The sequence below is a fragment of the Dama dama genome, chromosome 21 (assembly GCF_033118175.1).
Source record: "Dama dama isolate Ldn47 chromosome 21, ASM3311817v1, whole genome shotgun sequence".
Taxonomy (NCBI): Eukaryota; Metazoa; Chordata; class Mammalia; order Artiodactyla; family Cervidae; genus Dama; species Dama dama.
In genome coordinates, this window is record NC_083701.1 from 5587419 (window position 1) to 5613091 (window position 25673).

Consider the following 25673-nt stretch of genomic DNA (forward strand, 5'->3'; position numbering starts at 1 on the left):
GATGCCCATTTTCCTATTATTTACTCAAAGGGCCCTTTGCAGATCTAGACTACTCAAATACACCAGCACATAGTCTGAAGGCTTTCACTTCCGGTCTTCACTTCTCCACTCCTTCTGACTGGTACTTACCCCCATCATCCCCTACTGCTTGTTCATTCCCCAGGGATTGGCGCTAATCGCTCCCTTCTTCATGGGGTCTTCCTTGAGTCACCGTAACTAGAAGAAGGTGACTTTGACATGGTTAAAATATATCTATTTGAAGCAATAAGGTCATTCTAGGAGATGTGCTAACATTATTTACTGAATATGTGAACGTGGACAGATTCCTTCATCTCTAACTTTAGTTTTCTAATCTTTAAGATGGAAGTCACAGTAAGGGCATCAAAGATTTCCTGAAAGAATCAAACAAAATCATCTATGTCATAGATGTCATGGTTTATGAGTTTATTACCTGGCAGAAACTTTATTTCAGACAAAAGATAATTGCTAAAGGGATTGAAACATTTTGTATAATCAAAGCAGAAGCCAAATGGGCCAACCTAATTGAAACCTGTTTGTTTCAGCGTATGCTTATAAAGCGTCTGAAGTTCAAGATGACTAGTTCCTTGAAATAAGGTTTGGTAGCATCAGTGCTTCTAAGGAGCAGCAATTCAGATATTGCTCCAGAGGTGATAACAAAAGAATTATAATTTGTGCAACAAAATATGACTTCCATCAGATATAATAGGCAAAAACAAATTACTATTGTTTCTCAAGTTAGAATCTCATTGCTTTTTGCTAACTTAACTGCTTTAGCTAAGTAGTTTTCCTCCTCCAGTGACTCAGTTTCTTCTTTGGTTGACACTTGAGATGATGTTTTCTTTTACAAAGACTTTGTTGCTTAGTCGCTAAGTCATGTGTGACTTTTTTGCGATCCGATGGACTGTAGCCTACCAGGCTTCTCTGTCCATGGGATTTCCCAGACAAGAATACTGGAGTGGGTTGCCATTTCCTCCTCCAGGGTATCTTCCCAACCCAGGGATCAAACTCACATCTCCTGCAGTGGCAGACGGATTCTTTACCACTGAGCCACCAGGGAAGCCCTATGAAGCCTTTGTGGAGGACCAAACAAGATTGCATACATGGGATTTCCTAGGACAAGTCCTAGCACAGAGATGCTTAATAAAGCTTGAGCATAACTGTAACTGCCCTGAGCATAATCCAGCAGAAAAGCAATGCATAGCCTCTGGCAATAATTGACCTATTTCATGTTTGGAGAGGAAACCATTTGAATATTACAGCTGCTGCTGCTGGTGGTGGCAGGATTTGAGCCTCTTCCTTTGATGATGAAATTATTAACATGCATTGGTCTTTTATTATAGAAACACTAAAAGTGACATCTTGTATTTGTATAAATCAGAGTTTGCCAATTGCTGGCCCATGGAGATTCAGCCTGCGAGTGTAGTTTATCTTGTCAGCACAGGGCTTTATTGTTAACACGGTGGCCGCGGTTGCTGCTGCTAATTGTTTTTGCTGTTGCTCTTGGCGTTGTCATTGATTTATGAACCAACATTCAAAAATTTTAAAATGGTTTATTAAAAATCTGAATTACTGTCTTCCCTGGAAAAATAAAATGATCTAGCATTACACGGCCAGCATCTCAGCACAGTGGTCGTTAACTACTGCTAAGTAGGAACTGTCTGCTGTAGACGATGCAAGAACCTTCCCCTCTGCCTCTGTCTCCCTGACTCTGATGCTTCCTCTCTGGATTTCACGATGGTGGTAAACGATCTGTATAATGAGACCTTGCTCCCAGGAGAAACACAGGGTTATGATCCTGACAGCCTCTGGTCATGTTCTCATCACCTGATCAATATATAGCTTGTTTAGGTGTGTTTCTGTTTAAAGGTGTATGTGGAAACACCTAAAATAAGTGTGTATATATATTTGCCTTTACATGGGCTTCCCTGGTAGCTCAGCTGAAATGCAGGAGAGCCCAGTTCAATTCCTGGGTCAGGAAGATCCCCTGGAGAAGAGATAGGCTACCTACTCCAGTATTCTTGGGCTTCCCTGGTGGCTCAGAAGGTAAAGAATTCACTTGCAATGCAGGAAGCCTGGGCTCGATCCCTGGGTTGGGAAGATTCCCTGGAGGAGGGCATGACAACCCACTTCAATATTATTGCCTGGAGAATCCCTATGGACAGAGAAGCATGGCAGGCTACAGTCCATGGGTTCTTAAAGAGTTGGACATGACTGAATGACTAAGCAAAGTGTAGCATATATACATATATTCGTATATATGTATCTGTCTATATAAATATATTCATCTGATTCATTAACATTGAACTCATGACTGACAGCAGTGTAACTCATTCCTGAATGAAGCCTACCTAAACACCCTATTTTCTGTGTAAGGCACAACACAGGCTTCTTGCTTTTAGGGACACTAGACAGCACTTCAGCTCTACACTCAGAGGCCATTTTAAATATCAAAATAAAAGCTCCAACCAAAAATGTCTGCTTTCTCAAGACACAGAAGCAGGAAGGAAGCAGCCGCAGTTCAATTCAGTTGCTCGGCCGTGTCCGACTCTTTGCAACCCCGTGGACCGCAGCACGCCAGGCCTCCCTGTCCGTCACCAATTCCTGGAGTTTACCCAAACTCATGTCCACTGTGTCGCTGATGCCATCCAACCATCTCATCCTCTGTCATCCCCTTCTCCTCCCACCTTCAATCTTTCCCAACATCAGGGTCTTTTCAAATGAGTCAGCTCTTTGCAACAGGTAGCCAAAATACTGAAGTTTTGGCTTCAATATCAGTCCTTCCAATGAACACCCAGGACTGATTTCCTTTAGGATGGACTGGTTGGATCTCCTTGCAGTCCAAGGGACTCTCAAGAGTCTTCTCCAACACCACAGGTCAAAAGCATCAATTCTTTGGCACTCAGCTTTCTTTATAGTCCAACTGTAACATCCATATATGACTACTGGAAAAGCCATGGCCTTGACTAGATGGACCTTTGCTGACAAAGTAATGTCTCTGCTTTTTAATAGGAAGCAGCCTAGCAAGACAGAAAAGTTTCGACAATAGTCGTTCTATACTAGCCAAGCAGCACAGGAAAAACTGTTGCTTGACCTCCACCCACACCAGCAAAGGCCAAGTGGGATCCTAGATGTCCACCATTGCCAGGCTGTAACAAGCACCTTCGCCCCTCTTCCCCAGCAAGAGAAGGTCTCAAGTAGGGAGCTAGGTTTTCACTACCAGCGGACAGTGATGTGAACTAGAACTCCACCTGGCCTGGTTTAAACAGAGACCATATGGGCAGCCTGCACCTGTAGCCCCACACAGCAGTCAGAGGTCACCCAGGAGACCCTTGACAAAATTTCAAAAGTAATTCAATAAAGCCTTTCCAGTAAATGGTCCTGAAACAACCAGACACCCATAGGCCCCAATAAGACAAAAGAGAAACTTAGCTTATCTCAATCCTCATGTAAAAATGACCTCAAAGTGGATCATAGACATCAATGAAAAATAGAAAGCTTTTAGGAAAACAAAATAGATGAAAGTTTTCGGATTTAGAACTAAGCAGAGAGTTTTTAAACTTGACACAAAACACATTACCCATAAAAAATGGTGAATTCAGCTTCCTCGAGATTAAAAACCTTTGTTCTTTAAATGTGCTATAGAGAGGAATGACAGATGAACTACAGTGAGAAGTTTGTGAGGCAAAAGAATATACAGAAAACCCACCAGCATGTCTTTCCTTGGACCTTAAGGTCCTGCGACTGTTTGCTTTCTTCTTCACCTTTGAGAATCTCCTTTTGTTTGTTTCCTATACACTGTCATGAACTTTTTGCTATGGTTAGTGAGAATAGGGAAAAATATGTCTATTCCATATTTCCTGGAAGCAGAAGGTATGACAGATCTTTTTCCTTCTTTCTTTTGGGGCTTCCTTGGTGGCTCAGAGGGTAAAGTCTGCCTGCAATGCAGGAGACCTCATTTTACAGATCCGAAACAAGCTAGAGAAGATGTGTGGTGTCCTCAGAGTCACGCAGCTCTCACATGATGTCACCCAGGCTGCACGAGGGTGGTGCCTGTGTTCCCTGCTCACAGTATCCTCGGATCGCCGTACACATGTGAACGCGTCACCAGGGCCCTTCTCTGACTGTACTCACAGTGCAACGGACTCAATAGCAGAATAGCTCCCAGCTGTGCGTTCAGTGAGCCATGAGAAACTGATGTGTGCTCATGATCTATTTTACTTCTATTTCAGTTTGTTTTATTCCAAGTCTTTTACCCAATGGGTTTGAAAACAGTGGAAGGGGAGGACAATGATGAGGCCAGACATGTTCTTGCAAATGAAAGAATCATTATTAACTGCGAGGCATAGAACTTCAAAACGTGCTTCTGCACATGTGGCAGAAGAGGGCAAATACGAGTCTCCTGATAGCGTGGGAACCTGTTCGACATTCTGCAATGACCGAATCTAGAAATGGGGGTGACGTGATAAACCCAAAGCGCAGAAATAGACTGGTGACAGTGTTTGCCTATACCCCCAGGATTAGCAGCTCAGCTGCTGTGTTTCTAAAGGAAATATTTGTGTTGCAATGTGATAGCAGTTCAGTTTTTGTATGGATTGTCCATCATGCACTCAACTCCTATTTTCTGTAAAATGGACTTTTTCGCCTAGAGAAAAGCCATCTCTCATAACGTACCTGTGGCATATGACTTATTGCCCCCTTGTTCCTATTTCTATTACCGCCAACCTTTTCTGTGTCTCATAGGATCCTCAGATGTACTTAACTTCCTGTCTCCATCTTGGCCCATCTCACCCCTCCCTGACAGTGCTGGCAAAATAAATCTCTCTCTGATGCTAGACATGCATGCCATTCGGAAACTAGCCTGTTGCCTACAGTCTTTAGGATTAAGTCTAGGTGTTTATAGAAGCAGGCAATAATAAGAAGCCTGATATTCAGCAGCCTGTCCTCTGTTCTTTTCTTAGGTATTATCAGATCCGAGTGACCTTGAAGGTGTCCTCAAGGATCCCCCACAGACTGAGCGCCTCCATCGCTGGGCAGACAGGTGAGCAGGAGGGTGCCAGTGGGGCACTTGCTGCCCACTGGTAAGCCTTCATTTATCACTGTAACCAGGGCTTAGCAGGGTGCAAGGTACACAGAGGCACTCAGCGAACCATTGCTGATTGTTGAATAAGTGGATTTTGGAAATGGAGACCCACTGTTGCTGTGGCCCTGTGTTATTGCAAGGGGGACCTGGCTAAAACAAAACAAAACAAAACACTCTCCTAGGAGCAGCTGGTATCTGAGGATAATCCTGGCTGTGAGTTCATGCTCAGTCGCTCAGCTGTGTCTGACTCTTTGTGACTCCATGGACTGTAGCCCACCAGGCTCCTCTGTCCATGGACTGTTCCGAGCAAGAATACTGGAGTGGGTTACCATTTCCTCCGCTAAGGGATCTTCCTGACCCAGGGATCGAACCCGAGTCTCTTGGGTCTCCTGCATTTTCAGGCGGACTCTTTACCACTGAGACACCTGGGAAGCCCCAAACCTGGCTGTAGAGGCTGGCTAAAATCAAATCAGGGAGGAAGAAGATGGGAAATGGCATCCAGCTGGTAGGTAAGAAGAAGCCTGTTGTCAAAGAGGAGTTAATAATCAGCTCGGTGAATGGGAGTCAGTAGGCAGGTGTGGTAGCACTTTCTGTGCACGACAAGGAGTCAAATGCAATACTCCTTGGGAAGAAGGATTGCCAAGGACAATCCAGGTTCTCACCTTGGAGCATCACTAAGGTATCCCAGGCCATCAGCAGGTTCAATGTGATAGTGTTGAGTCAGAAATACAGAACTTATTATGTAAAAAGTAAAGCTAGACATCAGGATTATGTTCTGGCAGAAGTATTTGCATTAGTAAGTTTGGGAGAATGTATAGATCAACCAGACCTTAAGAAGAAGGAGACATACTTTGGAATGGAAGAGAGAGAAGGTAAGGAGACAAAAAGACAGAACCGTGTAAAAGCTGCTTAACTTTCACTCTACAAGGTAGCCAAGAATATTGTAGAAATCAAATTCAGTAAGGTCAAGAGTTCTGGTCATTCATAGCTACATTTCCAAAAATTGATTTTGGGTTGCTTTGGCAATTCCATTACCCCACTGTCGACAGTGATATTGTGGTGAGTAGAGTTGTGTGCAGTTGGATGACTGCAAAGTTAGTGCAGATGCGGTGGTCTGTGTAGCTCCTCCTTGGGGGAGGGTGTGGGAGGTGCAGGGCAGAGGGAGCTCACATGGACCATGCAAGGGACAAGCCAGGGAGGCCGATGGTTTGTGGGCAACAGGCTGGCTGGGGCCTGTGATCCAGAAAGAGAAAGACCCTGGAGACCGCTGGCTTCTCCCCTGACTCCGCAGAGTTAAGCAGTAGGTAGTAGTCAGGCCCCCACATTTCCAAGGAGGTCCTTCTCCTCCACTCTTCACTCCTGCTTTCTCCAGGGAATAAGTCAGGCGTCTGAGACTGGAGGTCACCCCTCTCCTGGGCCCTGTGCTCATTTGGGGTGCCTGCAGGTTCCCGCTGTGCTGCCACCTGTGCCGTGCCTCCTCCCACCCCAGCTTCTGCCAGGAGAAGCTGCCTGGAGCTGACTGAGGAAGTGGGACGTTTGAACCCTGATGCTGCCTGAACTACTCACGTGATCCCAGGCCTTGATGAGCTTCATTTCCTCACCTGAAACATGAGGATAAATATCCATCCTCTGTAGGGCTTTGTCTTACACATTATATGTCTTTTTTTGTTTGTTTGGGCCCTGTCTTTTCTTCTTGGTGAGCCTGGCCAGAGGTTTGTGCATTTTGTTTACCCTTTCAAAGAACCAGATCTTGGTCTTACTGATTTTTAAAAAAAATCTCTATTTTGTTTATTTCCTCACTGATATTTATTATCTAGTTTCTTCTGCTAATTTTTGGTTTTCTTTGTTCTTATTTTTCTAATTCTTTTAGGTGGTGGGTTAGGTTGTTTGAGATTTTTATTCTTTCTTAAGTAAGGCCTATATTGCTATGAATGTCCCTCTAAGAACTGCTTTTGCTGCATCCCATCGATTTTGTATGGATGTGTATCTTAGAGATTATAAATGTAAAGGGCGTTTTACATGTTATAGAGGTTATTAAAGGAAATGTCCCAAGTCAGAAACAGAACCTTTTTCAAAAAATGTTTAAATTATTTTTTAAAAATTTTTTGAAAATTCTTATTAATTGGAAGATAACTGCTTTAAAATAGAAATAGGAAAAACTCATTGTGTCTAGCAAGGCAGAATTCAGGAGTGGTACAGGCCACACATTCTAGAATTTCCAAGTTCAAATCCTGCTTCTGACACTTCTCAACCTTGTGGACTTAGAAAAGTTATTTTGCCTGTTTGGTTTCTTGGATTCTTCACCTATAAAGTTGGGCTGGTAGGAGGTCCCAAACTCATAGGTTTGTGTTAAGGTTTGAATGAATTATGCAAGGAAATGTCTAGAACGGTCGTGACCCATAGTAAGCTCACAATAACCACCAGCAAGTGTAAGTGACGCTGTTACCTGTTCAGAAGTTGTTGACTTAGTAGCATCTGCCACAGGTTGGTGTTGTGGAACACATCCCTGGAGATGAGAAGATGCTTTCCTGCTCTGGAGGCTCCCAGTCTTCATGGGGAGACAGAAGTCTCACAGTAATTAATACAGTAGAGGTGGGGGCTGAGACGAGATTTTTCTCTCAAAGGCACAGCCAGATGAAACAAAAGCATTAGGAAGCCATAAACCCAATGCAGTTCACACAGAAGATGTTGCCTCATAAATTAAGGGGCAGAATTATACATTCTTGTTGTCTTTGAAAATATGTTCCTTCTCTGGTAACCATATGATATGGAAATGCACTTTAATTATGCAGGTGATTTAGATTCTACTTCTCTGGATGGGACTTACTTTCTCATTGGGTTTTCCAAGGTAGGTGTTTATGATTTCATTTTGTGAATAAGAAAAAAAAAATAGTAACTTCCCCTGGGAAATGTAGCCTTAATTGATATACTACAGTGTTTCTTTTTTCAGTACTTTTTAAAAAGGTGACTTGGGAAAAGTTGCTATGGTAAAGGGACGGTTCCTTCTTGTCTGAGTTAGCAACATATCTTGTGAGATAGACTAGGACTGTCTCAGAGCTTGCACCAGGTAAGAGTTATCCTCTCCAGGCCTTCTAGAAAGACCCCCACATTACAGAAGGGATACGTGTGTAAAGAGCTGAATACGCCCCAACAGTGACAGTGTGTTCATCTGCTCATGGCACTGGGTGCAGGGCGTCAGGAGAGCTTGTTCTCTGTGGATGTGGACGTGTGGATGGTTTGGGCTTAGCGGTCAGGACGATTCGAAAGGCCACTGGATCTTGGTCATCACCAAAAATATGAAAGTATAAATTGTAGGTGATCCTCTAATGTTCCACTGAGGCCAGATACCTCTGGCTCTTCCAAAACTTTTCAGATTCCTCCTATAAGCCAGAATCCTAACGTTGAGAGATACAGAGATGACTAATGGTGAATAAAAACATGAGGGTTACGATGTTCCAGGAAGAGAAACCAGAAGTAAAAAAATTTTTTTTTGTTTTTAATGTGATTCTGCCTGATTTGAAGGTTTGCATTTTGTGGGTTTCACAGATTTATTTGCTGAGTTCAGGGTTACAGGTAATTGTCTGTGTCTGTGAATGAATGTTATGTATACTTACCCTTGGCTGTTTCCTTTCACCCAAGTGATGCTATTTAATAGGTTTTGCAACCCTTCCTACCTGGAGATGTCAAAAAATATTATTTTCTCTTAGGGGGATGATCAATTAAGTCATATACGGGGGAGGGACACTGCTTCAACTTACCGAGGCTGTGTTAACTGGTTCGGCACAAACAGACATCTGCTAGTCACTGCTCATCAAAGCAAGGAAAGGATGAGCAGTAAATTGTGGAAGCGTGAAAAAATTGCCATGATTAGTTTTAGTAATGTTTTGAGAGGTAATTTACATTTTCATTAAGTGAAAGCTTTTAAGAGTTTCACCATGTAAGGGGTGGGGAGAGACATTTATTCTTCAAATGAATCAAACTAATTTCTTTTCAGGGCCCATTAAAGTGCAGCTAAATATCAAATATGCCTGTTTTCATGGAGAGTATTAATCAGGTAAAAAATGCCCCAGCTCCTAGGCACTGAGAACTCTCCTGGGGTCAGAGGAGAGTGCTGCTCAAGAAGGCTGTCAAAAAGGACATGTCTGGGGGCGTCCAGACCTGAAGGATGTTGTCACCTCTGCTCCTCACAAAAGTCATCTTGGAAACTCTGAAACCAGGGCCCCTCACCTTGGGCTCCCAGTGTAGACCGTGAATCTGCTCTGCCAGCTGGTTCAGTGATCAGCTCCCTGGGGGTCCAAGCCAGAATTGTTGTCTGTCTTTGTCCTTGAGATCAAATCTTAAATTCTGCTCAACCTCCAAGGTCCCTCTTTGGGAAGATTTCTTCAGTCTCTTGTACCCTGGTTTCATCTCTCTCTGCTTCGACTTAAGGGGCTTCCCAGGTGGCTCAGTGATAAGGAATCTGCCTGTCAGTGCAGGAGACGCAGGTTCGATCCCTGGGTCAGGGAGATCCCCTGGAGGAGGAAATGGCAACCCCCTCCATTATTCTTGCTTGGAAAATTTAATGCACTGAGGAGCTTGGGCTGCAGTCTACAGGGGTTGCAAAGTTGGACACAACTGAGCGACTGAACACACACACACACACACACACACACACACACTGCTTTTAATGCCTGTCCCTTTCTTCCTCACCTTCCACCCCTCTAGTCCACTCGGGTGGCAGAAAGGATTTGTGCTGGTTCTCCCGGTGATCCCTGTCCCTGTGAGAACCCCTCATTCCCTGTCTGAACGTCCTCACTGCCTGAACACACGCGGCGTGTGTCACTCCCCGTCTCGTGCGATTCCCCGGCCCCTTTGCTCTCGGGACCTGCCTTTGGCCCTCTGTGTTGGAGGACCCAGGCCCAGGCTCCCGGGAACATGCTGTCCGAGATCTGAACTTGCCTGGGAGTTTGAAGCCCAACATCCCCCATTCCCACCCCCAGCCTTGCCACGAGCCTGTGATTATCAGTGCACGCGTGTGGAGGTGCGCTCCTGTCGGGGGATGGAACAGGCTGAGATGTAGCTCCCCCTCCAGAGTCCCCTGCAGGAGCAGGCTGGCGCTGCCTTCGTGGGGGCCTTTGTTGAGATGCACCTCTGCCTGTCTTCCCTGCTTTCCCTTCCCTGGGTCCCTGCTTCCCTGATCTCATGGGACACACATGTGCTAAACCATCTGCACACAGGTCCTCATCTCTGCATCTGCTCTTTATCATCTTTCCCCAGAAACCACGGGAAGTGGTACAGCCACTCTTTATCATGAGGGAGGCAGGGTGTGGAGTCAGCCAAACCCGTGTTCCCCGGCGTTCCTGGTGACCCTGTGCCAGCAGCCTCTATAGAAATGACCCTGAAGGACCATTTGGGGCATCAGTGAAAGTACTGTGTGTGGGTATTTAATGGACTTCCTGTCGCCTGGGAGCCTGCGTGTATACCTGCACGTCAGAACGTAAGGTCCTGGGTCACCTTTGTACCACATTTGTCAGGAGGAGTCCCCTGATCTGGCTACCCCACATTTAATGAGCTTTCAGTGGAGATACTTACACAGCATCAGACCCTGGTTCCTGGAACTGGCTGTGTGTGAGGCCCAGCTATCACAGAGCTGGATGGCTGAGGCTGCTGTCCTGGAGCTCCAGGGCTGGGGTGGGGAACTGAGGGGTGAGTGACAACCACCAGAGTGACAAGGGAGGGGGGCGGGCTTTGACCTCAAGGCAGCCTCCCCGGGAAGGCTTGGCTGCTCTCTTCCTGAGCCGGTCTTCTGCAAGCACACTTGACTTCCAGGTGTCCTGCCTTCAGTTCAGGTCACCAGTGCAAATCTCTCTGTGTGCAGAAAGTGATCAGAGTCCTGCCATCAGGTCTGTAAAGCCTCAGCTGCCCGGTGCCTTCCTCTATCAGCTGCCCATGCCTCCCTCCATCAGCTGCCCATGCCTCCCTCCATCAGCTGCCCATGCCTCCCTCCATCAGCTGCCCGGGTGCCTCCCTCCATCAGCTGCCCGTGCCTCCCTCCATCAGCTGCCTGGTGCCTTCCTCTATCAGCTGTCCATGCCTCCCTCCATCAGCTGCCCATGCCTCCCTCCATCAGCTGCCCAGTGCCTCCCTCCATCAGCTGCCCGTGCTTCCCTCCATCAACTGCCTGGGTGCCTCCCTCCATCAGATGCCTGGGTACCTCCCTCCATCAGCTGCCCGGTGCCTACCTCCATCAGCTGCCTGGTGCCTCCCTCTATCAGCTGCCTGGGTGCCTCCCTCCATCAGCTGTCCGGTTCCTCCCTCCATCAGCTGCCCCTGCCTCCCTCCATCAGCTGCCCGTGCCTCCCTCCATCAGCTGCCCGTGCCTCCCTCCATCAGCTGCCCGGTGCCTACCTCCATCAGCTGCCCGTGCCTCCCTCCATCAGCTGCCTGTGCCTCCCTCCATCAGCTGCCCGTGCTTCCCTCCATCAGCTGCCCGGTGCCTACCTCCATCAGCTGCCCAGGTGTCTCCCTCCTCGCTGAACAAGGCTCCTGGGCCCCCTGCCCAGCCCTGCTCAGGCAGCAGCACCATCAGGGTGCGCCCGCATGTGCATGGGGACACCTTGCACCCGGGGAACCATGTTTCAGGGAAACACACCTGGAGAGAAAGGTGAGGGAGAGGGCAGGGCCCCTGAAGCGTAAGCCAGAGAAGATGCATATGCATCAGACACACATGCCTGCTGCTGGCAGAGAGAACAGTCTTCATCTCTCTACCCGACTCGCAGGCTAGAGAAGCAGGAGGCTGCATCCCACGCTCCCTGCATGACCTTGGACTCGGTTCTAGCCTCCCTGTGCCTCATTTTCCTTCTCTGTAAAATGGCAACAGTAATAATATTACTAACAGCAACCTCTTCATGGGGTTGTGAGCATTTTAAGTAGGAATACATGTAAGTACTTAGAGGGGAGCCTGCCATCCTAAGCCCTCAGTAAATGCTGGCTATTTTTAGTTTTATTACAAAAGCCGGAATCAGCAGACTTGGGTGAAATTTACACGGACTGAAATGTTAGTCCTGATGGGTTTTGCGGTTTATTCAGTACCTGTTTCTCTGCGGCCTCCTATGTGTCAGGCACTGTTTCTGGAGCTCTTGGGCCTCCAGATGCCCAACTCCGGATGTTATTATCTGCAGAAGCAGTGAACATCTCATCTCTGGAGGCTTCGTGCAGAAGTTTTCACATGGCAGAAGGCAGTGGCTAATGAAAAGAACATTGCTTGATAGTGTACATATATATATATATATATATATATATATATGCAGAGCCATTCCAGTCTTTTTTATTTTTATTTATTTATTTTTAAAATATTTATTTATTTCGCTGTGCCAGTCTTAGTTGCAGCATGTAGGACTAGTTCCCTGGTAAGGGATCGAGCCCCATTCCCCTGCATCGGGAGCTCAGAGTGTTAGCCACTGGGCCACCAGGAAAGTCCCCAGTCTTTTCTAAAATAAAGAGACATTATTATTATTATCATTATGTACTTATAGGAATAAGTTAATCCTCAGTGTGGAAGTTGCCGCTTATGTTTACACACCAGAGACCTGGTACCACGTTGCTTCTTCATTCAGTTCTGGCTCCCTGGTGCCTGCCGGAGTGCCTGGGACACTGTTGGCATAACAGGTGTGCTTATTGTGTTAGTGAATAAAGACCAGAGGGCAGATCTTGGGCTTTAATGAAAGGAACGGGGAGGCTGAATTCCATGCAATTAAAAAAATAATAATAATAAGCTTTTGAAGCCTCAGTGAACAGGTTGTTTTGAAAGAAAGCATTTCAGTGGGAAAGGATGCTGTTTTGAGTTCTCGATAGTAAGCAGTTGTTTTAAAAAAAGCTGATGATTATTTAGAAAAAGCCCCAAAGTATGCAGCAGAGGCTGGATAACTTCTTTCTGATTCGGCCAAGTGGTCACTGAGGGTCTGAGAATGGACCACAGGGTGTGGACTTTGGAGTGATGACGTGGGGGATGCCCAGGAGGGGGTGGCGGGGCGTGGGGTTGTTCAGGACCTCTCGATTCACTGCAGTTTCTCCCAGTGCGGCCCAGGGGCCTCCCCTCACAGGATCCCCTAGGGACTCACAAGCAGTCAGCTTCTTGATCCATCCTGCCCCGCCTCCTAAGTCAGACTGTCAGAGTAAGGCGAGATGATACGTGGATAAAATGCTGAAGAGGAAATTCACAGGGGGACACACAAGAGCAGAACCTTAGAATTCCATAATTGCAGCTAAGGAGTTGACGCTAATGATGGATAATTGGATGATTTAGTCTTCTCCCTTTGGTGACTTACAGTTACAAGAAGAGATGCTGAAGTCTTAACACCTTAATGTAAAAGACAGGTCCCTGAGGATGGGCCCAAGCAGCAGAGGGTCTTTATTTCCCATCTGCTGACAGGTGTGCTTTTATCCATTTCCTCTAGAGAACAATGTGATCATGAAATGAAAAGGAATATTTTCTGCTGAGCTGGCTGAGGCTGATAGACAAGTAGAATAGTAACTGCCATATACTGCAGAAAGACTGCTTCTCTTTGGTTAAACTGTCCTAAATGTGTACCCTGACTTGGGCATAAGCTCTCTTTTTACCATGATGAATGATTAAGTCGATCCTGTAAATGGGCTTCCTAGATGGCACAGTGGTAAAGAATATGCTTCCCAATGTAAGACATGCAAGAGATGAGGGTTTGATTCCTGAATCGGGAAGATTCCCTGGAGGGGGGATGTGGCAACCCACTCCAGTATTCTTGCCTGGAGAATCCCATGGACAGAGGAGCCTGGCAGGCTACAGTCCACGGGGTTGCAAAGAGAAGGACACCCCTGAGCACACACACACATGTCTTGTCAATATTCTCATGTGTAGAATGAGGGCGTCTGCAGCCCTATTTACATATGGATTTCTTTTTAATTCCAGGGAGCACACAGAGGCAGGGTCAGATGCATCAGAACCTCTGGAATAGAGGGAGGAGAAGCATACTGAAGGGCACAGCCCCTGCTGCCGGAGCTTCTGCCCTGTCCCCGCGGAGCCCCAGAGCCATGTCGAAACCCCATCCAGGCTCACTGTAGCCTTTTATAGAGTGCCTTTGATTCATGGTGCTATTTCCGTGCACCCAGTAAAAAAAAAAAAAATATCAGGAAAATGTTACTTGAGGCTCCACTCAGAGCAAAATTCCTCGACAGGTGCCTGGCGATTTGAATAAGATCCATGTGAAAGCAGAGTGAGGTTGTCCTGGAGAGGGGGTTACTGGATCAGGCTTTCCCACACATGGGCTCTCCAGGCTTCTGTCTAATAAGCTTTTCTTTCCATGACAGCCCAAGGTAAGAGGATGGATTGATGTTAGAACTGCTCAGGCAGGAAGATGAACAGAAAATGCCTGTCTTACCTTTTCATATCTGTAGGGTATTTGGACAGTTACAGAAACAGGAGTTACTGTTTTGCCTTGGTGGCTACTTGTGACAATCATACCAGAGGCTGTGAGGAATGCGTGACCTCTGAAGGGCATGGCCTTGTACTCAGAATGTTCCTGAAGGAAAAACTTGTTTTTCTTTACTCCATAATTTTTTTTTCCTGTAATAATATATTCACTTTAAGTAGATGGTGATTTTCTAAAAGACTACTTGGCTTGACCCCAGACACACATATTCTCAGGGAAACTTGGAAATCTAAATGCACAAAGCCATCCAGCCTAGAATTAAAAACAAAAAACAAAACAAAAAAAACCCCAAATTTTCCTGATGTATAGCTAATTTGCAGTTGTTAATTTCTGCTGTTCAGCCAAATGATTCAGTTGTACATATGCAGTACATGCATTCTTTTTCGCACCCTCCTCCACTGTGGCCTATCACAGGATACAGAATATGTAACCCTGTGCTGTGCGCTGGGACCTTGCTGTTTATGCGTCCTGTATATCGTAGTTTGCATCTGATCATCTCAGACTCCCCGTCCATCCCTCCCCCACCTTCTCCTCCCCCTGGGCACCCTCAAGTCTGTGGTCTGTTCTCTGGGTCCATGAGTCTGTTTCTGTTTAGTAGGTAAGTTCGTTTGTATCACATTTTAGATCCCATGTGTAAGTGACATCGCATGGTGTGTGTCTTTCTCCCTCTGACTTTTTTCACTTAGTAAGTGAAGTAATGATAGTCTCTAGACCCATCCATGTTGCTGCAAATCAGTCCCAGAATTTTTCTGTCTAAGTCCATTGCAGCAATTTCTCTCCATCCCTCTCAGACTCACCTCACTTACAACCATTGCCAGAGGCCAGCCTGCATCACCTTCACACAGAAGCCAGGGTTATGTACTTTATAGACAATTCAGATTACATCAGGCCCTTACTCAAAGTCTGCTAATGATGGTGATGACGATGACAACGACTCAGAATGCTTACTGTGTGCTAGGCACTGTTCTGTTCTTTGCATATATTACATTTTCTCACCTCTCACAACTCTACAGGGTAGGTGTTATTCTTATTGCCACTTTACAGATGAAGATACTGATGAGGACGCCTGGGAAGATGTGGGTTCAGGATCCCATCCAAGAGTCTAGATCTTAACCACTGCATCACATTGCTTCCTGCGAACCTGGGAACAAAATCCAAAGTCCTAGCAGGTCCTGGTGGCCCTGCATGGTCTGATCCTTGACTTTGCCCTTAAACTCATGTTGTGCCCTCTTTTCATCACTCTTACTCTTCCTTGAATATCAAGTTCATTCCCAACTCAGAGCTCTGAACTTTGGGGGTCCCTCCCCCTGGAAGTTGGTCTTTCCTCTCCCAGTCTTAGCCTGGCTTGCTCTGTCAATGAATTCAGGTCAGGTTTCTGCTCAAATGTCACCTCCTCAGAGAGGCTCCTTGCTCATTTATAAAAAAAAAAAAAAAATAGATTTCCTGTTGTAACTTAATTTCTTATTCTGCTTTATTTTTCTTCAGACTACTTCAACTAGTTTTATTACATATTTATTGTCTGTGTCTCCTCTACAATTTAATAATAATGCTGCTTTTCAGTAAATCATCACTGAGTGTTTTCTATGTGCCAGGAAATAGAATGCTTCAAATGTGTTTAGTATTTATGGGTATGGATGTACTTTATTATCACACTTTTCCTAAGCGATAAGTTACATGAATAGGCCCTGTTTTTTAGAAGAGGAAATTTGGATGTGGCGCACCTGAGGACCGGTTCAGGGTCCCCCAGGTAGTGGTTCATGGAGCCAGTGAGTTCTGGCTCAATCCCAGTGAGTCTGACTCCAGAGTTTGGCGGGTCCTGTGTGTTGCCTGCTCCACCCGCAGTGTTGATGGCAAGACCTGTGCTGAGCATCCGCTGGAGGAAGACGTCAGCTGTGCTGAAGGGTGGGCTTGCTACCCCGCTGGTCCAGGAGGATGAACCAGAACTACTCCTTGGACCACTTCCCTATGCCCACCTCCACATGGCATCAAATTTCAAGTCCCATCCCTTGAGATTTTCTCCTCTTCCTTGTGCCTCTTGGGTCCCTTCCAAGCTCACAGACCCCATTCTGGTCATGCTCAGTATTCTTTCCTCATCTCAACCTTCTCCCAGCCTCGCTCCCTTCACACTTCAGCCCTCATTACTCCCATAGATGCTGCAGTAGCAAAGTCAGACCCTTAGGGGCTGCCCTGCCAGTGCCCCATGGACGTGCTTTGGGGGTGCTGTATGTGCATGCATGCTGCGTTGCTTCAGTCCTGTCTGACTCTTTGTGGTGCCAAGGACTGAAGCCTGCCCAGCTCCTCTGTCCATGGGATTCTCCAGGCAAGAATACTGGAGTGGGCTGCCATGCCCTCCTCCAGGGGATCTTCCTGACCCAGGGATTGAATTCGCTTCTCTTATGTCACTTGAATTAGACAGATGGGTTCTTTACCACTAGCACCACCTGAGAAGGATCACCCAGTATACTGAACATGTCATCCCAATTTTACTGTTTAAATATATCCAACGTTTTTTTAAAAGACGCAATGAGCCAAATGTTTATCATTATTTTAATGAGTGTTTATGCCTGGAAGACCTATTGAAGAACATAAAATAGTGATTACAGTCTATTTGGGTTCAAATCCTGGGTCCCCCTCTTTAATACAGTGAAACAAGTGCCTGATGCCTTGTTTCCACATATGAAACCAACAGCAAGACCAGACCGTCTCTCACAGGCTCCTCTTGAAGATTCGGTTAGGTGATGCTCATCCCCGACAAGCGGCAGCAGCATTCAAGTGTCAGCTCCTTTCCTCCTCCTGTTCTCTCTCCCATATTTCAGCTGTGCACCCCTGCAGAACTGACTTGGCAGGGACATCCATCTTTCATTTGTCCCAATATGCACAGATCTGACATGTCACACCATGCCCACAGGCTCCTCCTTGTAGAATCATTGCGAGGGGCAGAGTCAGTGTATCTGCATGAAAGTGAAAATGAAAGGCACTCGGTCGTGTCTGACTCTCTGTGACCCCATGGACTATACAATCCATGGAATTCTCCACGCCAGGATAGTGGAGTGGGTAGCCTTTCCCTTCGCCAGGGGATCTTCCCAATCCAGGAATCAAACCTGGGTCTCCTGCATTGCAGGCCAATTCTTTACCAGCTGAGCCACCAGGGAAACCCAAGAATACTGGAGTGGGCAGCCTATCCCTTCTCCAGCGAATCTCCCCGACCCAGGAATCAAACCGGGGTCTCCTGCATTGCAGGCCAATTCTTTACCAACTGAGCTATCAGGGAAGTGGGATGGCCTTAACTCCCTGAGGAGGCAGACGTGCCCTGGTCCCCTGACCCCCAGACGGGGGATCCACATCACGCTGTTTGAGTAGGTGCTCCATTTTTGGCTGAAAGGAAGTGAGTCCTCTTTTCTCTCCTCCACTGGAAGTGGTGTAAATAGAGACTGACTTCATAGACGTAGCTTTCTCCAAACAACTGTATGGATGCTCTCTCCAAAACCCTTTCTTTCCTCTCCACCTGATGCCATATTATTCCTCTAGTCTAACTGAGGAATTTAGATTGGTGGTTCTCACCCACTCCGTTTGTGAACTGTGATTTTGAGTCGAGCCTTTGGCATTGGTTTGCAGGGTGTGTTGTGGTCACTGTCAAAATTTAATTTTAATAACCCATAGGATGCCTCTTTTTACCTGTAGGTGGTACACTTCCCCCACTCCAAATTAAGTGTGTCCTCTTGACTTCTGTTTTTGCAGTATTTATGACATTGTAACTGAATGGTCGCTTGAGCATTTGTTTTTCCCCTTTACCCTAGTATAAGTCTCAGGAGGACAGAAACTCGCTTACTGACACCACTCACGCACCTGCTATCACACCTTTGTGACTCAGTGCGGATATGTTGAGTCAGTGGACCGATGGATGGATGAAAGGATGAGTAGATGAATGCCAAGCATTCACATCACTTCCAGACCTCATTGAAAGATGCTTTCCCTTTCATCTAAATCCTCTTTGAAAGCTTCACCTGAGCACACGTTCTCCAGTATTGATTGCCTTGGTTTAGAGCAGTTCAGGTCGATATTATTAAAGTTTAAAACATGATAAAAGTCATGACTCCTGAAAATGAATGTTCTTGTTTATCTTCATTGAAGTAAATGTACTTTGCCTCAGCCTTCTGAAATATGTGCCAATGGATGACCCATATTTTCATGGATTGGTAACAATGGCAGTAATGAATTTCTATTGATTTTGCAACTGAATATACCAGGCACTGTGCTAGGTATTTCATAAATACTATTTTATCAATCCTCATAACAATCTTTGGAGAGAAGTTATCTCTGTTTCCATTTTCAAAGGAGGAATCCATCTCAAAGATTTTATAAATCAGTAGAATCAAGGAGTCGGGCATTTCTGAATCATTGCCACAGTTGGAGTGTTAATTTTGTTTGAAATGGATAACTTGACTTCTCTCTATTTTTATAATTTTTAGTAATGGTAAAATGAGAAAGAAATTTTTTTAATATTAAAAAGCCAATAGGTTTAAGTATTTATATATTTTTTTCAAGTCAAAAATGTATATTTTTAAAATTTCACATTCAATAAAAGTCAACAAAAGAAGATAGATTTCCTAGGTCTATTTGAGCAAAAAGAATCTATCTTTTGCAGATTTAATGTAGGAGATTATTCAATTAGTCAGTTCTACATCAGCTAATATCACAATATTCAGAGAAATGCTTTGTGTTATGTGAGCTTGTAATCACAGGTTTGACAATGTTTAGAGAACATTTTCTGGGGAAGGAGATGGTGGCAGAAGTGGGCATGGTCTCCAGAGAAGTGGGTGTGGTCTCCAGGGAAGTGGGTGTGGTCTACAGGGAAGGGAAGTGCCACACCAAGGAGAAGGACCAGCAGAGGCAGAGGTGATGTGGTGACAAGGAGGGTGGCATTCAACTGTGGCTGCAGGAAAATGAACTAGGGAGCCTGGAAAGTGATGAGGCTAAACAGAGGCAGGTAGGCTTTGAGGACAATATGAAGGGGGAAAAGCTTTCCCTTTATCTTAAAAGGAATGGAAAGATACTAAAGGGCTTGAAGCAGAGGAGCAGCTTGGTTCTATTTGCATATAGAAAATACACTTCTTCAGAAACATTGTGAAGCTTTGGAACCAGAGACAGGTTGCGCAGACTGAAGGCGATTGAACTGTCCAGGGGAGAGGCCAGCTAAGAGTGGGCAAGTTGGTTGGTGGTTAGGATAGAGAGAAGTGAGCCTTCAGTGAGGATCACACTTGGAAGACCAGGGAGATGGTGACTCTCAGATTTCTCATTCACATGACAGGCTGGCTCATAGAGCCATTTACTAAAATAAGGAACACCAGATGAGAAACAGATAGTTTAACCTTTTTTTTTTTGCCCCCCCTCTAGTTGGGGTTTGCAGAATTTACTTTGGAACATGTTAAGTATGTGGTGCCTTTGAAAACCCAAACAGAAGATCACAACTAGGCAACCGGCCTTAGAGGTCTTGAACGTTGAGAAGTCTGGGTGATTAACAGATGCATGGATTTCATTGGCTGACTGTGTGCTACATTTTATGTACAGGACTTTGAGAACGTGTGAAAGAGGCAAATGTAGTTCAGTCACAGGGCTTACCTTTTGTTGGAAGAGAAGACAGTCACTATGCCTCCAATGGTACAGTAAGCTTTGGGGTAACACCAAATACCATAAGGGAGGTAGGGAGTGATGCTAAGGATGGCAGAGAGGTGGCTGTGATAAGGAGGCAGAAGACAGTTACCCAAGCATCAAGAGGAAACTGGTGGGACTTGGTCTAACTGAGACAATGCAAGAGAGTATTTTAAGGAGAAAGGGTTGACCGACTTTGCAGAATGCTTCTGAGGATTGAAGTACGATGTGCACTAGAACTTTCCTGAAAATCTTGCAGGCGGGTAGAGCATTCGTCACCTTGATAGGAGCTCTTTGGGCAGTGAGAAGGGTCCAGAAAATATATTTTGGAGGGGGGGCACTGAAGTATGAGTAAAACGATGAAGAAACGGAGACAGCCAGTACGGGCATTCTTTGGGTAAGTGTCACTGCTGAGGCATGGAGGGAGACAGAGTGGTAGCCAGAAGGGCTGTGAGTTTTGGCTATTGTTTGTATTTTATTTCTAATGAGAGAAAGTTGACTTCACTTCAAAGGCATTGGAAAGGATCTAGTCTGGGAGATGTTAAATCTGTAAAATAAAGTAGGGAAAGTCATTGAAACTCTCCTGTCATTAAAGGTTTACTTTTCTCAGCCCCAGTCCAATGGCTGCTGAGATGAACTACAGCATGACTGAATCCCAAGAAATGCGTGTAGACGTGTAAATAAACAGTTAGGAGCTAATGCGTGATCATGGGGCTTCTCAGGTGGCGCTAGTGGTAAAGAACCCACCTGCCAATGCAGGAGACATAAGAAATGCAGGTTTGATCCTTAGGTTGGGAAGATACCCTCAAAGAGGGCATGGCTACCTGCTCCAGTATTCTTGCCTGGAGAAAACCCATGGACAGAGGAGCCTGGTGGGCTACAGTCCATAGGGTCACAAAGAGTCAGACAGGACTGATGAACCAAGTGTGTGTGATCATTAGACACGTGCTGCTATGGTGGCCCAGCCTTGGGGGAGGGTGTCCAGGCAGTGAGCGGCCACCCCCCACATCCTGACCCCAGCTCACGCCAGCTAGATGATTGTGGTCGTGGCACACATCAGCAAGTTTGCACTGTCCCCTCTGTGCCAGGGTGGAGATGTTGAGAAAAATGAGCCTGAGAGAAGAGGCCATCTGGTAATTGAATCTAAGGCTTCAGTAATTAATGCCGAGGACCTAGGCCTAGGCGTGCATTGATTTTGGAGCCAACTGGCTAAGCGTTGGCTGACACCCAGCCAGGTGCTGCTGTGACTTTTAGATGCTGTTTATAGAATTTGCTCAGACACAAAGGCACTAAAGCATCCTTGGAAACAGCCCCTCGGCGTCCCACTGAGCGTCGAGGGAGGGCACTGTGGGACGGGAGGAAGGCCCTGGACTTGGAGGTTGAATTCTGGGTCCCGGTACTAGCTCTGCCCTTGGGCTGGGTCTGCCATCTTCTTGAGCCTCCCAGTTCCTTTCTGAATTGGATTTACAGAACTGTGTTGTTTTCTCTTTGCTCTTAGTCCCCATTTTGACTTGTGGATTCTCATCTGTAAAATGGGTTTTTGGAATTATGTGCTTTCCTTTTAGCTCTTAATCCCCACATTGATGTGTGGATTCTCAGACTTAGGATAGTGGCTCAGATGAAAAAAGGAAAATTTTCCTTCCTCAATGAGGACTCAGTCTACATTTGGGGGTAGCCAGGCAAATGCTCTACCTATTACTTTGCTAGAGTCTTATTGAGGACCTTTATTCAAAGCACTCAGAAATCACAGGGAGGAGACCCAAATGACCATCCTGTTGTCTGTGTAGTCAGGTAGCTTGTAGGATGATGGAGAAGAAAGAAGGGGGCATGTGGATGAGGATGAGGTGATGCCAAGTTGAATGAAATAAAAGGTGGAATATGCACAACAGAGGTGTGAATGTGGAAGGATAAAGTGTATTGTTAGTACAAATAATGACACTAGTCACCGTCTTATTTAAGTTTCACCATAACACTTTAGAAGAATAGATTTTCATGGTTAGTTTACACATGAAGAACATTAGGCTTAGAAAACAAAAGTAATTTGCAGGTGGGTATATAATTGGAAAAACTAAAAAATACTAATTTGGAAAGATGCATGCACACCTGTGTTCATAGCAGCACTATTTACAACAGCCTAAAGTTCCTAAGTATTCCTCAACAAATGAATGGATGAAGAAAAAAAAAAAAAAAATATATATATATATATATAGAGAGAGAGAGAATGGAATATTATTCAGCCATAGAAAAGAATGAAATTCTGCCATTTGCAGCAATGTGGATGGACCTAGGGAATATTATGCTTAGTGGAATTTGTCAGGCAGAAGAAAACAAAAACTGTATGATATGGCTTATATGTGGAGTCTAAAATAATGATACAAACAAATGTATATAGCAAAACATGGACAGACATATAGAAGACAGAGTGAAGAGGGAAGGGAGGAGGGGCAAAATATGGGCATGCAATTAACATATGCAAACTACTATGTATAAAATAAATAAGAAACATATAGTATAGCACAAGGAATTATGCCCACTATCTGTAATAACCTATACTGTAATACAGTATATACTGTATACTCCTGGAGGAGGAAGTAGCAACCTCCTCCAGTATTCTTGCCTGGAAAATCCCATGGACAGAGGAGCCTGGCAAGCTATAGTCCATGGGGTCGCAAAGAGTTGGACACAACTTAATAGCTAAACAAACAACAGTTATATGCTATAATTCAATACATGTTTTAAAGAATTAAAAAAATGCAAGTGAATGGAGAGTGTGAACTTGAATGCAAATCTGATTTCAGAGCCTGGGCTGCTTGTAACTACACTGAAAGTGAAAATCTCCATGAAGAGGTGATATTTGCGAAGAGACACAGAGTTTTGAGATGAGATCCACGCTATCAATTCATTTAAAAGAGAGTAGTTTTGTGCCTTTTATGCCATGCTCCTGCCTAGAGGCCTAGCGCCTGGGGTATCTAGTGATGGAGATGTTTTGAGCTGGAGAGAGGAGAGCTGGCCCTGGGATCGTTCCCAGTCACACACAGACTCTGCATCTGTGTCCTCACACAGATGCGGGCTCGCGGTGCCGATGCACAGCTGAAAGAAAAGATGCTGAGGCTGCGAGACCGTCTAGGTCCTGAAGGACAGGCTCTCAGGTGTCTCTGGTCTGCTACTGAGTTTAGAAGGAAAAGGAGTGAGGCAACAGCCTGAAAAATCGAGAAGGAAAATGCCTCCAGCTGCAGGGCCAGATCTCAGCAGGGAGGCTAGGCTGACCCCCACACGGTGTGGACATGCCATGCTCGCGTTTACCAGGGGCTGTGTTCAGCCAGTGCATTTGGTAGGAGCAGTTGTCAGAGCAGCCACTGCCCTCCAATTTCTAAGCTGCCCCTTCACTGGCCGGTGAGCCTGGCCTCTCGCCCAGGCCCTCACATCCCTGTAGTCCGTGGTCCATAAATAAAGGCTTTGTGCCTGGCACAGCAGATGGCCTGCAGGACACTGCTCATCATTGTGCCTGAGTGCATTCTGATCAGTTGGTACCTGTCCAATGGACAGGGTCCATGCCCTAACAGATAGGAGCAGGGGTCTAAGCAAGGAGGGTGAGGCATCAGAGGAGAGTCCAGGGGAGAATGGCCTTGACTGGGGGGTTCAGTCTCTCAGTCTGACTCTTTGCGACCCCATGGACTGCAGCACGCTAGGCTTTCCGATCCATAACCAGCGCCCGGAGCTTGCTCAAACTCATGTCCGTCGAGTCAGTGATGCCATCCAACCATCTCATCCTCTATCATCCCCTTCTCCTCCTGCCTTCAATCTTTGCCAGCATCAAGGTCTTTTCCAATGAGTCAGTTTTTCCCATCAGGTGGCCAAAGTATTGGAGTTTCAGTTTTGGCATCCGTCCTTCCAATGAATATTCAGGACTAATTTCCTTTAGGATGGACAGGTTGGATCTCCTTTCAGTCCAAGGGACTCTCAAGAGTCTTCTCCAACACCACAGTTCAAAAGCATCAATTCTTCAGCGCTCAGCTTTCTTTATGTTCCAGCTCTCACATCCATACATGACTCGGGGGTAGCTCCACTCATTCACAGCTTAGGAGGGGGACAGTGGTGGGTTCAACCCTTGGAGAGAGTTGAGGCCCGAGGCTTCAGAGAGCTTGCTGGACTGGTCAGTCTTGGCTCAGCCATAGCCCTGGAGCTGGTCTTTCGGAGGGAACTTCAATATCTATGGAAGAGAAAGGCAGAGTGACCACCCATTCTTATCTACTTAGCAGTGCCTCCAGGGACACCCTGATATTTTCCTAGTAAGTTTCAACTACCCCCTCCATTCCATGGTCTCCCATCAAGGACCAGGTCACCTTGGGCTGGAGAAGGGCTCTGCGCTTCTTGGAACACGCCAGGACCATGACTGGGTGGGGGTGCTGCAGCTCTTACAAATATTTGATTAGTTACAATTGTGCTATACTTAGTTCTCCTTGCGAAGCATATGGCTGAGACAGATGGCTCGGTCAAGACTGAAGCACGTTAACAGGGCTCTTTGCCTCCCGTTTGCTGGGTCTCCTGATGACTTTTTACCAGAATGGGATTCAGAGTTAGAAGAGGGAGCTTTGCGTCTACTCTTCTCAGAAAACCCCAGGCTGTATGTCTCAGGCAGACTTAGTGCTGGCTGTTTGTAAGAGAACAGGGTAGGTGTGGGTGACAGGTCATCATGAGGACAGAGTGGGAAACAGAGCCAGCTTCCGGGAGCCAGCTGCTGGAGCCCAGATCCAGTTCATGTCCACAAATGTTTATGAAACACGGCTGCCAAGTTCTCAGGGATCGGATCCCTCAGTCTTGGTCAGTCATGCGTTTTATAAATATTTGCCCAACCTGGACACCAGGAAAAGAGTTGCCTATGTGCTGAATAAACCTTTACCTGGACTGCAAGCCTCCAAAGTGGTCATTTAAGGCTGGTTCCACCATAGTAAATAATTTAGACTTTATTTCAAGTGCGATGGGGGTTGATGAAGTCTGGTTGAGATTTCACATTAATCAACTAAAGAGTAGTAATAGTAGAAATAGAAATAAAGTTTTCCATGTTGTCTGTTGAGAGCAAATTATGAAGTGACCCAGGAATGGGTTCATCAGAACCACATTTTGAATGCAAACTCACAGCATTTGTGCAAGATTGGATATAAGGCTGAGGGAGGAAGAGGACTCGATGAAGAGTAGGAACTGTTTTACTCTTTGTGGTGAAGTTTTTGGGTAAAGGGACACATGTGGGAAACACAACCAAGTGAAGGCTCTGTATTGGGTTATGTAAGTTTATGGTATGGATTTGATATCAGAGGAGTAATATCAAGTGAGCAAGGGATCAGGTCTGCTCAAGAGAGCAATGGAGCTGGAGTCAGACATTTGAGGGCCCTGAGCTTGCAGGTGGCATATTGTTTTGTCTCGTATTGTTTAATTGCTAAGTCATGTCTGACTCTTCGGGGACCTGTGGACTGCAGCACTCC

The 25673-nt window shown here is 45.8% G+C and overlaps 1 protein-coding gene across 1 annotated transcript in view; it reads left to right on the plus strand.

Annotated features, from left to right (window-relative positions):
- FAM135B (family with sequence similarity 135 member B) overlaps window positions 1-25673 on the plus strand; it is a 144674-nt gene that overhangs the window by 28131 nt on the left and 90870 nt on the right. The window contains exon 2 of the mRNA XM_061122789.1: window positions 4980-5059. Coding sequence (XP_060978772.1) covers window positions 4980-5059 — 80 coding nt within the window. The remainder of the gene's footprint in view (window positions 1-4979; window positions 5060-25673) is intronic.